Here is a 17,208-nt window from a genome sequence, read left to right as displayed (position 1 = left end):
TTAAGCAGGTTCTATACCTAACACAGAGCCCAACGTGGACTCCATCTCACGACCCTGAGATCATGACCTGAGCCAAAATCAAGAGTCAGACACTTAACCGACTGAGCTACCCAGGTGCTCCCAGCATAAACCTTTCTGGAAAGAAAATCCTCAAGATGGCTGGCAGAACAGCACCTGTTCTATCAAGGAGATCTGCTTTGCTCGTAGAACAGATTCTGGCAGCAGGATGCTGAACTTTCTTTCTGAACTGGGTCATCGTTGCCACTGATTTTCTTATGGCCGTGGGGCTACACGGCCTGATAATGAATTGCCAAAGGTCAAGAACCCTGCTTGTTTAGTCCCCTGCTGTCACTGTATTAGCACATGTCTCCCTTCGTGCTGGGGACAGTGTGGAGCCCAGTTTACAGCTGCTAGCACAGTGGCAGAGAGTGGGGCCTGACACACCACACTAGAGCAGACGCAATACAGAGCAGCGGCTGCCAGCTCCCCAGGTACAGGCTTCAGGAAAGGGCTTTGGGGGAGAGGGTCCAAGCAGGAGTGTGAACAGATGGGTCTACGATCAGGTTTATTAAAATGAAACACTCCTCCAGAGTAGAGAACGTCTGTCTGCACCTGCTCCCCTCCCCCAGGATGGACACTTTTCTCTGGCAGTGATGTGTGATTTCTTTTGAATTGGTCACCTGTTCTTGTCTAACATCTCCCCAGAGCCTTGTGGCCTGAAACAGTGATGATGGAGTATTTCTCATGATTTCTGGGGTTGACTGGGGGTTTTCCTGCAGATCCTGCCTGGGCTCATTCATGTGCCTGTGGTCAGCTGGAGGAGTGCTGGCTGTCTGCACTTGGCCCCGGGGTGTGGCTGGTGTTTTGGTTCTTCCCCACCTGACCTCTCCAGCAGGCTAGCCCAGGCCTGGTTTTGTGCCAATGGACACATTCCAAGAGGCCAAAGGGAGGCACTGCAGGGCCTCTTAAGGTTTAACCTTGGAAAGAGCACAACGTCACAGGAAATCCCAAAGCCAGCCCTGATTCAGGCCACCTCCTGGTGGGAGCAAGGGGCACAGTGGCTTTGGGCGTGGACATAAGGGGATGGGTTGTTACTACGATAATCTACCAGCTTGCTCCCTGTCCCTGAGGATCGGCGTCCTTTACACCTGCAGGATACACTCCTCTTCATTTGTGCCCTTCCCTTGTGGCACAGCATCGACCTTAAAATCTGTGTTCTCTGCCTGCCTCAGCCAGAGGTGGCCGTGGCAGGGCCCCAGGCTGCAGCTCCTTAGATCTGGCTTCTCTTGGTTCAGAGAGCTGTGTCTTGGAAAGGTGCCTCCCAGACAAAGAAACATGGCGAAGTGGGAACAGGGTAACTGCAGCAGATAGTCCTGTTTAAAGAGTGGGGGGAGCGACGGGCGATAGCAATAAACGGTCCCTAGCAGCTCTGAGGTCCAGCCCGGCACATGCTGTCCGGGCACCGTGCTCCTTCTCGGCATCAACTGTGGAATCAGTCGGTGGTGGTGAGTAACCAGCCCACCCAACCTGGTGGTTTCAAACCACAGATTGATTCTGTCTCACGATTCTGTGGATGACTGGGCAGTTTGGCCTTTGCTGGCACTGGGAAGCAGCTGCAGTAAGCTCGTGGTGGGGCTGAGGCTGGAAGGTCGAGGGTGATCTGAGCTGCGGTGCTTGCAGAGGCTGAGTGGGTCCCTCCCACGTGCGTTCATTCCCAACCTCACCAGCCGTTTTGGGGCCTAGGTTTAGAAGTCCCCACTTTCTCTTGGCCACAGCATGTGTCAAGACCCACCCAGATTTGGGTGATGGGGACGTAGGCTCCTTCTTGCCGGGAGGAGTCCTGGTCACTTTGCAAAGGGGTACGGTCCCAGAGAGATGCGATTAATTGGTGGTTATCTTGGTAGCAGGCTCCCACGCTATCCTCTCCAACATTGTGGGAGTTTGGATACATTTTTGTTGGCTTCGTTTTCTATTAATTCTCAAAAAGGAAATGCCTCTGTTTTTCCTTAGTCGGGGGGGTAGGACAGTTAACAGGAGTGTCAGGTTAGCTAACCTAAGACAGGCCATGTCTTAGTGGCATGTCAGCTTGTCAGAGCTGCTTTGCTTCTCTCCTCAGGTCTCCTGAGCAGTGGTTCTCAAAGTGTGGTCCCTGGACCAGTGGCGTCTGTGTCACCTGGGTGCTCTGGGCACCCTGCTTCTTGGCCTGCACACCACATTGACTGAACCAGAAATTCCGGGGGTGGGGCCAGGCAATCTGTGTTCTAATAAGCCTGCCGGGTGGTTCTGATGCCCCAAAGACTTGAGAATCACTGTTCCTGCAAATTTGAATGGCTCTTACTACTGCTTCCTTACCCTTGCAAGCTGGAGATGTTGCCATCCCCATTCCCCCTCTCCCGGGCTCACCGTCCATCTGAATTAGGATATTCTCTGTAGTATCTGCCCTGGCTGGTGTTTGTGTCAGTGCAAGGCTGGGGCTTTCTTACTGCTCAGGGGACGTGGCCCCATCAGTCATTGTGCCCAGGGACATGGGTATAGAAGTGAGTGAAGCATGGTCCCTCAGTTCCCTCAGCCTCTAATCTAGTGAAGGAGGTAGTCGGGAAGGGCTGGCCAGTTCAGGGAAATGACAAGTGCGGTTCATGTATGTTGTGCTTGAGATCGGCACGCAGAAATACATACCTGGCAAGTAATTGATCTTAGGAGTTAAAATTCAAAAGGCAGGGCTGGAGCTAGCAATTTTGAAAGTTACCACATACATGGTAATTTAAAACCGTTTTTCCTCAAAGGTGGCTATTCATCAGAATCAGGAAGATATGTGGATTATGCACCCCTGCCCCATGTAAGACTGAGGGTATTTTGGGGTCTCCCACGTGTCCCAGGGGATTCTGACCAGCCGGGTTTGGGGAACACAGTCCCAAACCATGAAACCACATGGGGAGAACAAGTAGAGAAGGGGCAGGAGGGCCAGCATGGAGCCGTTGGGGGGGAATGCCTGTGATGTGCTGCGTGGGTCGAGTCTGTGTGGGAAGACCCCTCCAGGACCAGGGGGATGGGGAGGATACAAGCGCAGAGCAGGGTTTAGGTGCCAGGGCACTGGAAAGTGACCCGGAGGGAGGGCTTCGTGGAGGAGGATCAGATTAGGCGCCCCAGCCCTGGTGGCCAGCGCTGGAGCCAGACCACAGCGGGGACCGGCGAGGGGCGGGGCACCTGGCCGCACTCAGTGACTTGCAGGGAGCTCTCAGGGAAGGAGAGCGTGAAGGAGGAGGGCGACCAGGGAAGCCTGGTGTGTGTGTTTCTTTAAATGGGAGAAACCCGAGCAGGCTGCCAGGGGCGATGGTCTGAGAGGGGGCTGAGTGGAAGAGGGGCAGCGAAGCTACTGATCCTGGGGACAGAAGGATGGACTCAAAAGCTCAGCGCTTAGGATTGGCCTTGAAGAAAAGGAGGGCCACCCCCCCTCATCCTGCAGGGAAGGAGGTAGGGGAATGGGTTTGGAAACGGGAGTTTCTAGCTGCTGAGAATGAACGTGGTCTCTCTTGTGTTCTTTTTCCTGGCAGCCCGGGATGCATTTCTTGCTTACTTTATGCATTTTTACTGATAGGGTTAGTGGGTTTTGTGAGCTTTTACCTTGTTCAGTGTACAGTCTCAAAAACGGGGCCTCTTTGGCGTCCGCGAGAGCACCCGGACTTTGTGTGTGTTTAGTGGGGTACGTTGTTTCCACAGGGTTCATGCCGTAGCCCAGCAGCACCGCCACCTTGGAGACGGGCTGGCTGGGTTTCAGCAGTTCCTCGGGAGGCGCTGCTTGGAACTCTGTGTGTTTCACCTTGAAAGCAAGTTAGTGGTTAGTGCCTGGTTGGCCCACAGAGCTCACCTAACTCACAGTGCGGCCGACAGTGCTGTAATTCTGTGTTGATCCCCCCCCCCCCCCCCGACCTCCTCGTCCTGTCCCTGTTATGCTCCCCCTTTTTCAGCCCTTCTCCGTCCTTCTCCATGTTTCCATTCCTCGCAAGGACTGGTAGACTTTGAGGGTGGGCCTGGCATCCTCTCGCCCATGGGCAGCATTTTTGATGGAAGGTGTGTAAGGTGGAGGCTCGCGGGGTCCTGTCTTACTCTCTGGGGTTTCAGGAGGCGCTGGCAGAGTTTTGGGCTGGGCGGTTCCTCGTGCTGAGATAAGCAGTGCCCCTAAGTCTCCTTGCTGAATGTCAGTCTCGCCTCTCAGTTTGAGACAGACACCCCCGCGTACCATTTCCAGGCACCCCCTGGGGATGACAGGTTGTTTCCTGTTGAGAACTCAGTAGCTCACACATCTCTCTGGTCAAGGAGCCATTAGGATGGGTGTTGGAGTCCCCTTGGGAGTGTGCACCCCTTGGGAGTGTATGTGTGTTCACCTAATCACGCTAGTGATTAAGAGCTTTCAGAAGCGATTTCAAGGGCACGATGTTTACGAGACAGAAGAAAACAGGTTCTTACTGTTTCCTGGGATCGGGTTAAAATATTTAGGCCAAGGTAGTAGCTGTAGGTGAAATGCGCAGGCCTGCATTTGCTGGGCTTCAGACGTGGCCTGTTAGGAAATGGCTATAGTGCCAGTTAAGCTATATTATGGTATATACCAGCCTGACTCAGAAAATTTGGTAGGGGGGGAGCAGAGGGAGAAAGTGGAATATTTCAAGAGTGTTTTTCAGTAAGTTATATATCATAACACATTCAAATAAGTGTTTTGGTTTTTACTTAGTTATGCAAATGCGAGAGCCCTTCCCAGTCTTTATAATCTGGGTTATTTTCATTTGCACACTTGCCGTGTTTCTTAGAGGCAAGGCTTAGAAGTCTCTGTCCTGAGTGCGAAGAGCTGTGGTCACAACCCGCCTGACCCTTAGATGAAGAAGACTGGAAGACTGTGTTCTGTATGTTTGTAATGAAAAAAGAAAACCTGTCCCCATTTTCTTGGAAGTTACTGAGGTTTCTCTTCTTTTTCCTTCTCTCCCACAGAACCTGAAAGCAGATCCGGAAGAGCTTTTTACAAAACTGGAGAAAATTGGAAAGGGCTCTTTTGGTGAGGTGTTCAAAGGCATTGACCTTCGGACTCAGAAAGTGGTTGCCATAAAAATCATTGATCTGGAAGAAGCTGAAGATGAGATAGAGGACATTCAGCAAGAAATCACAGTGCTGAGTCAGTGTGACAGTCCCTACGTAACCAAATATTATGGATCCTATCTGAAGGTAAGGCTTGAAAGTAAGAATGCCATTTTCCCTGATGCGGTTCTTGACCGAATGGGATCAGTGTATGTGAAGGACGTCGGTAGCACAGCAGGCATTCAGAGGAAGGAGAAATGTTCTGACCTTTGCAATCAAAAGAACCTGGCTTTGATAGTTTTATCATCTTAAATGTCACCTATAGAAATATATTTTGGTTAAAGTGTTTGTTGAAGTTCCCTTTCAAAGAAAAAAGTATTTCTGAGTGGGACTTTGTCATCAAAGACACATTTCTTCTGAAGGGATTGTAATGACAACCATGAATTTCCCCAGTTTTAGCATGGTTTATTGTAAAAACTCATGCTGACCTAAGAATATTACCCTTTTGCTATTTTCAGTTATCAAATGTAGTTTAATGTTCCTAAAAAACTGCTGGAACTGGTCATGTTGTTCAGTGAGCTAGTTTATCTACATTTGACTTTGAAGAATTCTAGGTAAGTAAATAATTACTTAAAAGAGTCACAGTGCAGCGCTACACATTGCCCTTGATTTCACCTAGTTCTGCGAGTAGGAAAGACAAGCATTGAAAATGTTGTTCCCGTCCATCCTGGGGCCATTTTAGATGTTGTCGGGCACTCTGGTTATACTGCTAAGAAAGCATAAGGCTTTCCCTTGGGTTTCAAGTCCCTTGACTTATACCTGTTTTACTGACCTTAACAGTGTAGTATCTTCCAGAGTGGGGTTTTGGAACTTCTAAGAATTGGTGAACAAAAATTCTAAAATAACTCTTGTGGAAACTAAAACTTCATAGGTAGAAAGAGCTACTTCCTGAGAGAGAGGCAGCAGTAAGCCCAGACAATGTATGGCCAGGCATCCTCCCGACCCGGGTTTATCCTCTAAATTCTTCATGTTGCAGCTCGCCCTCTACTCTGTTTTCAGAAGGGACAATGCAGGCTTTGATTTTTGTGGAAATGGGATAATAAGGTTTAAGCGGAAGGATGGACATTTTGAGAACCCATCGATTCACTTAAAATGAATATTTAAAGAAATAAAAATCGAGTGGTGATCCAGTCACTTTCTGGCAATATGACATAGTTTCAAATGGCAAAGGATGGCAATCTGCCATAGGTCAAATGCGGCCTTTTGAAATGGAAAGACTAAGTTTTGGAGTCTGACGTTTTAGACTTGAATCTTGCTTGTCTTAGTATGTGGCTTTGAGCAAGTTTGTTTGTTTTTTAAAAAATTTCCCTGCTTCCTCATTTGTAAAATGGAAAATTATGGTACATACCTCATTGTTGCAAAGATTAAATGGTATCAAGTATGTAAAAATACCTGGCATGTAGTAGGTATTAATGAATGTTAATTTCCTTCCTTAATTGAATGTATTCATACGTATCTGTGAAATTACCTTGCAATGAAGGGCATATTCACTGAGGTCGAGCGAGGAGGAGGAAGTTTGCCAATGATAACAATGGGTGTTGGGGGTGGGGTGCATCCATTTTGGGTCTTAACAGGGCAGAAAGGGAAGCACTGTATGTTTTGATTCCCATGGTCCCAGAGAACATGTGTGACTTCCATACGGGAAAGCAAGGGTCTTCTTGATGTTAAATTTCTATTGAGAAAAAACCAATAGCCTAAGAAACTCAACTTGAACTCTTTCTGCTGTATCACTTAATATCCTTTGTGAAATGACTTTGACAATATGTTTGTAGTAAATTCAGAGTTCGTTTCATGTGGTATGTTGATGTATTTTAATATGAATCATGGTACCTTTGGCATGGAAGGGTGGAACATTCTCACAAATTTTTGGTGATTTATGCCAGCAAAGGGTTAACTATGGAAATGATCAGTGGTTTAAAAGTAATTTTTTCAACCCAGTTCTCCAGCAGAATTTTTACTGCATGCTGGAATAGATTGCTTTATTGTGGTCAAACATGGTGTTGACTGTACGTATTTAGAGATTCCATCTGGTATGTCCTGTTCTTGCCTTAGTCACCAATTCTATTTTTTTTTTTTTAAGATTTTATTTATTTGACAGAGTTAGAGACAGCCAGCGAGAGAGGGAACACAAGCAGGGGGAGTGGGAAAGGAAGAAGCAGGCCCACAGCGGAGGAGCCTGATGTGGGGCTCAATCCCATAATGCCGGGATCACGCCCTGAGCCGAAGGCAGACGCTTAACCGCTGTGCCACCCAGGCACCCCTAGTCACCAATTCTAGAACATACATTCCAAGTCAGCCTAACCTTGATCTGGAGTTGTCCAGTAAATTTATTTGAGTAGCATAATTTCAGCTGCTAGAATAACCCCCCCCCCAAATTTATAATAGCTCACATACGATACAAGCTTATTTCTCGCTCACTGGTAGTCCTGATTTATGGGCAGTGTTCCTCCAGACAGTGATTGAGGAACCCTGGTGCCTTCTTTCTTGTTCTTCCTTCTATCTTCCATGCATGGCTGTGCTCGTGGGCCTTAAGTCACCGTGGGAGCCAAAATGAAGACTCCTGTGAGAAGTGTCCGTGTGCCCAGGCCTAGATATAGAACACATTGTTTCTGCCCACATTCCCCTGGCTAGTCCTCGGTCGTACCACCACACCTGACTCTGGAGAGGCTGGGAACGACCATCTCCTCCTGTGCTTCGTGGCCAGGCAGTGGGCTTGGTGCTCAGTGAGCCATCCATTTCCAAAGCCACTTACTCTGTAAAGGAAGTGTTGTAACTCACGGGATGATTTTCTCCACTGACTAGCTTCAGACAGAATGAAAAGTTTTGATAACTTTGTCTAGAGTGTCTTATATTTTACTAGGCAGATTGTCTTTTAGAGACTATAACTGCTTCACGAATGCCAAAGATAATATCACCTTTGGGAAAACTTGACCTTGACTTCTTAAACCATGTAAAGGCTGATTCTGTCTAATTTGATTAAAAACATAAGGAGCTTCTCTAGTTAAACAATATTAGCCATCAGAAGTTGGGCAGGACAAGAATCCCAACCTATGACCCTATCCACCGGTTCCTGTGTAACAGTTTCACAAAGTTCCTTGGCCCAGAGGAAGAGCCTCAGTGGTGAGCCAGAGGCTCTGTTATCATCTTGGTAGGCTCAGGAAGTTTAAGTTCATAAAGTCCTGACTGGTAAGATACAAATTAAATTGACACATAAGATGAAGGGTCCGTGGGTCTTTGACACCAGGTTGAAAATTACCTTGCTTTCTGTGGCTTTTGTTGTCCTTCTAAAAACTCCCTATAGCATTCAGAGGTACTCTTAGCTCTTTAAGGGCTGATGGGAGAGAGGGCCTTCTATTTTACCTGGTGTTAAGGACTTTAACATTCCAAGATTGGGCAGAGAAGAAAGGAGCAGAAACTGGTTTCTTTGTACTGGGTTAGCACTTAAAGTTCCCCTGTGTGTCTGTGGGTTTCTATCATCCGGTCTAGAAAAAGAGGTTAAGCACAATAGGTAAATAGTGGTCTTGAATATATTGAATGTTACTGACGATGAGGGGAGTGGGGTTCGTTTCTTACTGTGTGGCTCTGATCAAATCACAGAACTGCAGTGTAGCAAGGTCCCTCCCAGAGACTGAAAACAAAGGTCAGTTGAAGGAGGAGAGGGAATAATTCAGCAATGAGAGCCTAAGGTTCTGTTGATGAATCTGAAGGCTGGATGGGTCTTAAAGGTTACCACGGACCAGAGAAGAACTGCATTTGTTGTAGTTCAGGTATTTAATGTTTGGGAAATTAAACCAGTGAGAATATTTAATTAACCAGACGCCTCTGAGTCCCCACCATAAACCACTGGAATTTCCTGTCACAAAAATACCATCCACAAGGTCATAATGAAACTGTGTGTGTGTGTGTGTGTGTGTGTGTGTGTGTGTGAGAGCACGCGCGTGCACGCAGTGGGTGGTTTGGGTGGTGTTCAGGAGTAGAGGGGAAAGTTTTTGGGTTTTTAGTTAGGCCATAAAGACATAGTAAGATCATAACAGAGGACATGATGTTGCATAGGAGTCAAAGCCTGTTTTCTCTTTGTGCAGCGTTCACAAGTGCTACTCATCACCTTCAACTATACAGATCTCTCAACTGTTTTTGTTGTCATTGTTTTGTGGAGATAGGCGGGTTATTAGAATCTGTGCTTTGAGATTCACAGAGTCAAAGCCAGGATTTCAGTCTTGGATGTTAGCATAGGTACTTAACCGTCTGGGCGATCTTTAGGCTGCCAACTTCCTCAGGGATAAACCGTAGAAACAGAAACTTCTCTTGCAGGATTACTGATCAAGATTGAGAACACAGAGATAAAGTGGCGTGTAGGAGATCTTCAGCAAATGATAATTATTTTTTTTAATAAGAGATAAGTTATCTGGGCCAAATGACTCAAAATTTATGATTCTTTTTTTTTAAGATTTATTTTTTTAGAGGGGGTACAGGCAGAGGAAGAGAGAGAATCTCAAGCGGACTGGCTCCCTGCTGAGCGCAGAGCTCAACCGGGTGGGGAGATGGGGCTTGATTTCAGGACCCTGAGATCATTATCGGAGCTGAAATCAAGAGTCGGTACACTTCACTGCCTGAGTCACCCAGGTGCCCCCCAAAATTCATGAGTCTTAAAAACATTATTAGCCTACTAAAAATTAGGTTTATCATTTTTTTATAATAAATTACTTAGTACTTTCAAACATTAAGCCAGCTTAACCAAAGCAAATCGAGTGCAAGGCAAAAAAAAAAATCTGGAAAACAGAAGAGCTGTGTTTCTCTTAGTTGTTTTTGTTGTAGTATTGATACCAAGGAAACGTGGCCATGGAGTGAGTAGTTGTTCTAACAGTGGATTCAGATCCCCATCCTAAAACTAAGTTTTTCTTCAGTTCCTAAAAAATATTAGGGTAATTTTGCTCATCAGATTCACTAGAAGACTAACATGGAAAAGTCCCCTGATGAGTTTTAGAAAACTAAGTGCTCTCCGTAAATACAGATTAGGCTGTAAAAGGGTTGGCTGTGTTGTGTGCAAGTACACTTTGCAATAATTATTTAGAGTTAAATTATTTTGACTTCTGATGTCTTTTTTTTCCCCTCCTTCTCCAGAGGGAAGATAGTTCCCGATGAAATAGAAAAAACAATCGTTTTGCCCTTAGGGAAAGAAGTAAAAGAAAAATGTGTGTAAATGGCTGGCATCTTTGTGAATGAGGCTGCCGGGTGGATTACCGTCTACCACTTTGCTTATGCTTCTTGTCCCAGAGTGACTACTAATAGCCTCTCCCTTGACTTTCAGAAGCGTCCAGGTTTGGACAATATAGTCAGCCTACTACGCTTTATCTCCAGAAAAAAGAAAAAAGAAAACAAAAACCCAAACCAGAGCTACAGTCTCTTGCTTCCCCATATTGTATTATAATTTCATGATCATTTTATCTTAGAGATGAAATAAGAGTGTTGCGATGTGATAATAAACATACCTTTTGGGACACATCTGAATTTCTCTTCACTCATGCTTTTTTCTCAGCTGCCTGCCCTGTGGTAAGACCCTGCTTTTGTATTGATCTGGTTTAAGACATAGTTAGGAATATAGATGGGTTATTAGTTTTTGGGAAGCATTTCCATTCCCATAGATGCCTGGTACGTGTATGAACTCTTCCTGTGCCTCAGGAATTCTTATGTAAGCGCACGGGTTCCTTCTCGCTCATGCCTTTCCTGCCCCTGAAGGCAGAGAGTCCCAGCACATTCTCACTGAGGTAGAGAAAATATGATACTGTTGGTATAGTGCATGAGCGGTGATCTGCAGCTTAATTGAACTTGAGTCAACAAGGTAGATGTAAAGGGCCAGAGAGAAAAGTCAGGATTCTCCAGTTATTAGGAGGAGTCCCTATGCAGAATGGGACTTTCTGTGGTTGTAACAGGGAAGGGCATGTGAAATTGGGGCCCAGCCCAGCCACCTAAATGTAGTGGGTGTGTTACCTTTCTGTACGTCCTGCCAGCTGCCCCAGACTGCACCCACCGCTGACGGTGCCTGTGGCTGTGTCTGGAGACGACATTTTAGTTGTCACTAGTGGGGGATGGTGCTACGGGCATGCAGGAGTGGGTGGTGGAGACCAGGGATGCTTCTGTATGTCCTGCAGAGCCCAGGACAGCCCCGCAACAGAGTCACCCAGCCCAGGCGTCTGTAATGCCACTGTGGCAACACTGCTGCCCCGCTGAGTGAACGGTGATCTTCTGTCCCAGAATATAGGCGGAAGGAATGGTATTTCTAGGGCTGGAGTTTAGATTCTGGGAAATATCCCAAGGGGTACTTTGGACAATCTCCAAGACCGTGATTATGCCCATGCGATTTTTGTGGCCAGACCACATGGGAGTTTCTGTGAGCAGCGTGAGCAGGACGCGTCCACATTCGGGACAGTGGTTTTATGCTGTCTGGCTCTGCATGCTGGGCTAAGCTCGGGAATGTCACACAGTGATTTGGGGACAGCGGTATCCGAAAGATGCTTGCCTGGGTGACTTTTGTTCTTACGTAAGATAGGACAAGGCTGTAGGATTTCTCAGAACATGATGGGCCAGTAAGCTTGTTCACAGCAGGTATGGTTTACCTAAATATCGTCAGCTGACCCTTCCTCATTTAGCGTCTATTATAAACTCTGCTGTTTTAAACAAAGCCCTGGAGACCCATGCTCCTCTGGCTGCCTGGGGATGGTCCCCGAAGTGAGAGGGAGCCTTCCCTCATTATTTAATACCTGGGCGAGTGCTGCGTAACCGGAGGCCCGCCTCCCCTTGATTGCGTTTTTTCTTGATGGCAACCAAGGTCAAAAGTTAATGAACGTGGGGCTCCTGGGTGGCTCAGTCATTAAGTGTCTGCCTTCGGCTCAGGGCGTGATCCCCGCGTTCTGGGATCGAGCCCCACATCAGGCTCCTTCGCTGGAAGCCTGTTTCTCCCTCTCCTGCTCCCCCTGCTTGTGTTCCCTCTCTCACTGGCTGTCTCTCTCTGTCAAATAAATAAATAAAAAATCTTAAAAAAAAAAAAAAGTTAATGAATGAAAAGGCAAGTGAGATGCTGATACCTTGGTGTTGTTTTGTTTTTTTTTTTCCCCTTTTTTTGCATAAGGTGTTTTTTAATTCTTTTTGGTCACTGTTGTTTTTAAAAATGGCATGTCATTCTTAGTCCTAAAGCAGAGATCGTCCCACCGTAGCCTCTCCGAGTTTTGGGCTAACTGCCTAATCAATAAAATGGCCTATTTCATTCTGTTAAATCAAGTATTGGGTCCCCCCACCCCATATTTCTTTCCACCTTTTCCATTTACGGACATCAGATGAAGAGTGTGGAGCTCCCCCCCCTCAATTTTTCAGTTTGGGACACCATCATCATTGATCTGTGTTAAGACCCTGGTCTGTTTTCATCCTTTTTATTATATTTCCTCCTTCATCCGACTGCCTTTTTTCTTTCGTAGCATAGGTTTTGATATGTCCTAGGATATGTGTGTCATCAGTAGATGCAATATTTTGTGTACTGTGTATGAATTTATTTTTCCCTACCACATAGTTGTTTTTCAAGATTTGTACACAGTGGGATTAAAGTTTTTTGGGTGTACAGTCCTTACAGTTTCATGCATCTTCACACACGTATGGATATGGATTCTTATAACCTCCACCATACATAGGACGCAGAACAAAACCAACATCCCAGAGAATTCCTGACCCCAACCCCACCTCGGCCCCTGGCATCCATTGATCTGCTTTATTGTCCCTGGGGTTTTGCATTTTCCAGAGTGTCCTGTAAATGGAATCACACACCTTTGTTACTTCTTTCAGTTAGCGTATTTGGGATTCTATGTTCGTGTGGTTCAGTTGTTTGTGTCTTTTTACTGTTGAGTGGTATGCTGTTGTCATGACGTACCGTATTGACCTATTGAAGGGCAACCGGGTAGTTTCCAGATTTAGGCCATTATGTGTAATGTTGCTGTAAACATTCACCTACAGTGTTCGTACGCACGGAAGCTTTCATTTCTCTAGGATGGATACTGGAAATAGGATTGCTGAGTCATATGGTTAAATGCATGCTTGATTTCCCACGGCGGCCGTATCATTTTTTAGCCATGTTCGTAGGCGTGTAATGATATCTCATTGTGGTTTTAGTTTGCATTTCTCCAGTGACCTACGATTTTGAGTGTCTTTTCATGTGGCTCTCATTATCCCCATCAGCCCTCTGGACTACGTATTTTGGAGTGGGATACTTTGTTTGTACCACCAAATTGTTCTGAATAGCTTTACCACCTTGGACTCCCAAGTTTTTTGGTTTCTCCTTTTGTTTTTTTTCCTCTTTAAAAACAGTTTTAAGGAGATAGAATTCACATGCCGTACAGTTCATCCATTTAAATGCACTCTTCAGTGGTTTCTGGTGTGTTCCCAGAGTAGTGCAGCCGTCACCATAGCGAACGTTAGAACACTGTCATCATCCCCTAAAGAAACCTCTACCCGTGACGGGGCATGCTGCATTTCCTCCCACTTCCCCAGCCCTAGGCAACCACGGATCTATCTGTCTCTATAGATTTGCCTGTTCTGGAAACTTCATATAAATGGAATCCTATGATATGTGGCTTTTTGTACCTGGCTTCCTTGATTTAGCATAATTTTTTAAAGTTCATGCATTTTCGAGCATGTGCTGATACTTGGTTCCTTTTCACGGCCAAATAGTAGTCTATTGTATGTATATACCACATACATATTTCTGTTTTTTAGCGTTTGATATGTATATTTAGATTATTGATTTTTAAAAAATAATTGAATCTTTTTTAAAAGATTTTTTATTCATTTATTTGAGAGAGCGAGAGGAGAGCGTGCACATGCAGAGGGGGAGTGGGGGGAGAGAGAAGCAGGCTCCCTGCTGAGCAGGAAGCCTGATGCTCGCTGGACTCAATCCTAGGACCCTGGGATCATGACCTGAGCCAAAGGCAGACCCTTAACCTACTGAGCCCTCCAGGTGCCCCAAGGTTATTGATTTTTGAAGTCCCTGTTAGATATCACAAGTATCTTCTCTGACTCTTGCACTTTTAACTGAGAGGTATCCTCTGTTGAAAGAAATTTTTGATTCTAATATAGTTCAGCCCATCAGTTTTTCACCTTCTGGTTTGTGCCTTTGGGATCCTGTTTAAGGAATCCAGTAGTTCCGTAAGGTTGTAAAGTGTTTACAGTTTTTTCTTCTATTAGCCTTATAGTTTTGCTTTTTATTAGACCTTTATCTGGTATGTAGTGGGAAGTAGCAATTTTATTTTTCTCCGTATAGTGGGATAGATTTTCCATTACTAGTTTATAAACGATCTTTCCTTCCCCCACTCAGGTATGATGCTGTCGCACACCAAAGTCCTATATTTCTAGGTATACTTCTGGATTTTCTATTCTCTTGCGAGGCCAATATCGTTCATGTTGTATGCGTGTGATTATTAGCTTGGCTTTAAGTCTTAGTATCTGGAAGGGATAACCCACTTCACCTCTCCCACATACAAACAAAAGCTTTGCATGAGGTCTTTGAAGATCTTTATTCTACAGTACAAGGTTTAGAATGAACTTGCACATTTTGTTTAAAATCCTACTGAAATTTAAAAATTTATTTTTGAGGAGAATTGACATCTCAAGCCAAACACAAATGCCTTTTCTTTTGGGTTGTCATTTTGTGAACTTTAATAAAGTTAAATTTTTCCCATAAAAGATCTTGTGGATTTGTAGGTCAGTTCCTAGACACATACCTTTTATTGCTATTTTGCATGATATGTTTTTGGATTGCTTAGTTAAGGGCATTGTGATGATTTTTTCACATTGTTTTTGCTAATCTTGCTGAATTCTTGTTAGTTTTCTATGCATATGCTCACATCTGTAAATAATGGTAGTTTTCTGTCTTCCCTTTCACCCTCATCAGCATCTTCCATCTCAGATTTTGGCTGTGACCTCTAGTACTGTGTTGATTATGTAGTGATAGGAAGGATATACCCGTGTTGTTCCTGATCTTAAAGAAAATGCATCTTAAATTTTTCTTTACCAGGTATGGTGTTCGATACAGACTTCCGGTGTGTAGGCTTTTTTCTTTTTTTAAATAAGGAAGTTGGCCTCTATTTCTAGTTAGCTTTTTAAAAACAAAGTAACAAACCACAGCACTTGTTTTTTTCCTGTAGTTTTAAAGATAGTATGTGATTTTTCTGTTTCAGTCTTGGTGTCAGTAGGTTTCAGTTGGCGAGATCTGAGGTGTGCCCTTGCCCACTTGGGAGAAAGAAAATTGTCTTCACAGAGTGGAGGAAGGTCTTCTCTAGCTGCTGTTGCTAAGGCTTCTCTTCGGAGCAGATGGCCCCACTGGCCTGCAGTTTTGCATAACGCTCACAGATTGAGCGGAGAAGCAGAACCCGGCCTTGCCTTGGACAATAGGCTGCCGCAGGGGCCCCATCACCAAGATTCCCAGCCTCCTATTTCCTTCCTGGTCACGGGTTAGGAATGATGCTGAGACAGCGAATTTGCGACGACTGTTCGATGACTGAGTGATTTACTCGAATCTGTCGGGCAGTTACTCTGCATTTTGGCTCCCAAACCTTGTGTGGGTTCCTGGTGTGGAGGGGTGACTGGCTCAAAGCAGCTGACCCGAAAACGCTGCGCCCTGGCTTGTGTGTTGAATTTGAGAAGAGGTTTCCAGGTTGCAGAAAAATTCTGTATTTTGAACCTGGCAAGGAGGGATTACTTGTGCGACAATACGTCCATGGAGCTGTCTCTTTTGGGATTGTTCAGAGGGTATCTGGAAGGTCTGGGTGGTCGTCATTTCCATGTACGCACCTTGGAATTGTTTCTCCCTTTGCTGGGGACTAAGATACACTTGGGAGTATTTTTGGTGGCGGTGAGAGGAGAGGAAGGATGGATCCTGGGTCGTTTGGACTGCCCTGGTGAACCACATGGTTCTGTGTATTTTTTAATTTACTCTAATACTAAATATTTTTCATGCATTGGTTTTAGATTCCACTTTGCTACTTTCCCTCTGCATTTTGGGCCAGGTAGGTTTGTGAGATATTGAGGCTCTGGCTTGATGTGGAACAGAGAGGCTTGGGAATTGGGGGAAGGGTCTTTGAATTTGGTTTTGGGAAATATCCTACAGGAGCTAGAGAAGAGACCTAGTTGGAAAGGGAGAGATTGCCTTTACCCATCACTTTTCTGTTCTTTTCTAGCCCCTCTGACCCCAAGTCCTAGAGATCTGGAGCCCTGCCTCTGAAGATCTAGTCCTGGCTCTGAATCTTGGACCTGTGTCCTCATCTGCAAAATGAAGTTCCTTTCAGTCTCTGATTTGGCTTAGCTTGCCATTTAATAAGTCTTTTTTTTTTTTTTTTTAATTAGAGAGTGAGTACGCACAGGCGCACAGGGGGTTGGTGGTGGTGGAGAATCCCAAGCTTGCTCCTTACAGAGCCTGACTTGGGGCTTAGTCTCACGACCCTGAGATCATGACCTGAGCCGAAATCCAAAGTCTGACACTTCACCGACTGCTCCACTCAGGCGCCCCTAATAAGCAATTCTTACGCACAGGGAAATTAGAATCCTAGATTATCAGAGCAGGAAGGGACTTTGCAGGCTCCTGGCACGGTCTTTATTCTCTGGATTAGAAAACCTAGGCACAGACGAGCTGCATGATTTCCTCTTCTCTCAGTATCAGAGTTGAGCTGGGTTCAGGGCTGCGGGCTCCTCGTTCCTCGTCCACCATTCGCTTCCAGGCACCTGACTTTTGTCCTGTCAGATTCTTTCCCCTTTTCCTTGTTGGAATTCCTCTGTCTGGTGGATTGTTCCCCCTTCAGTGAAGGAGATTTCAGAGGTCTCATCCGCAGTTTAGCCCATTTTGTATGAGCTGAGCCGTTCAGTCCTGAGGATAGGTGTCCTCACTGTTGCTTACCTCGGCACCCACCCCTTCCTGCCCTTGGGACAGTGATCCATCACCTGCAGGCGTGTGCTTCCCGAGGCCTGGCTGCACCTGGAGATTCTGATTTCTTTGTTCTCAACTGTGGCCTAGACAGTGGGGGGGGGTGGTTCCTAAAAGCTCCCCAGGTG

At 45.7% G+C, this 17,208-nt stretch overlaps 1 protein-coding gene across 4 annotated transcripts in view; it reads left to right on the top strand.

Moving 5' to 3' along the window:
* STK24 (serine/threonine kinase 24) overlaps positions 1 to 17,208 on the top strand; it is a 104,695-nt gene that overhangs the window by 31,862 nt on the left and 55,625 nt on the right. For 2 of the 4 annotated variants that reach the window (XM_034665399.1, XM_034665395.1), the window contains exons 1-2: positions 3,379 to 3,471; positions 4,981 to 5,211. In XM_034665399.1, the coding sequence (XP_034521290.1) occupies positions 3,394 to 3,471; positions 4,981 to 5,211 (309 nt within the window). In that variant the 5' untranslated portion in view covers positions 3,379 to 3,393. Of the gene's footprint in view, positions 1 to 3,378; positions 3,472 to 4,853; positions 4,896 to 4,980; positions 5,212 to 17,208 lie in introns of those variants that run through there. The other 2 variants (XM_034665397.1, XM_034665398.1) reach the window with 2 other exon arrangements.

The sequence above is a fragment of the Ailuropoda melanoleuca genome, chromosome 7 (genome assembly GCF_002007445.2).
Source record: "Ailuropoda melanoleuca isolate Jingjing chromosome 7, ASM200744v2, whole genome shotgun sequence".
Lineage (NCBI taxonomy): Eukaryota > Metazoa > Chordata > Mammalia > Carnivora > Ursidae > Ailuropoda > Ailuropoda melanoleuca.
This window is presented reverse-complemented; position numbering and strand designations above follow the sequence as displayed.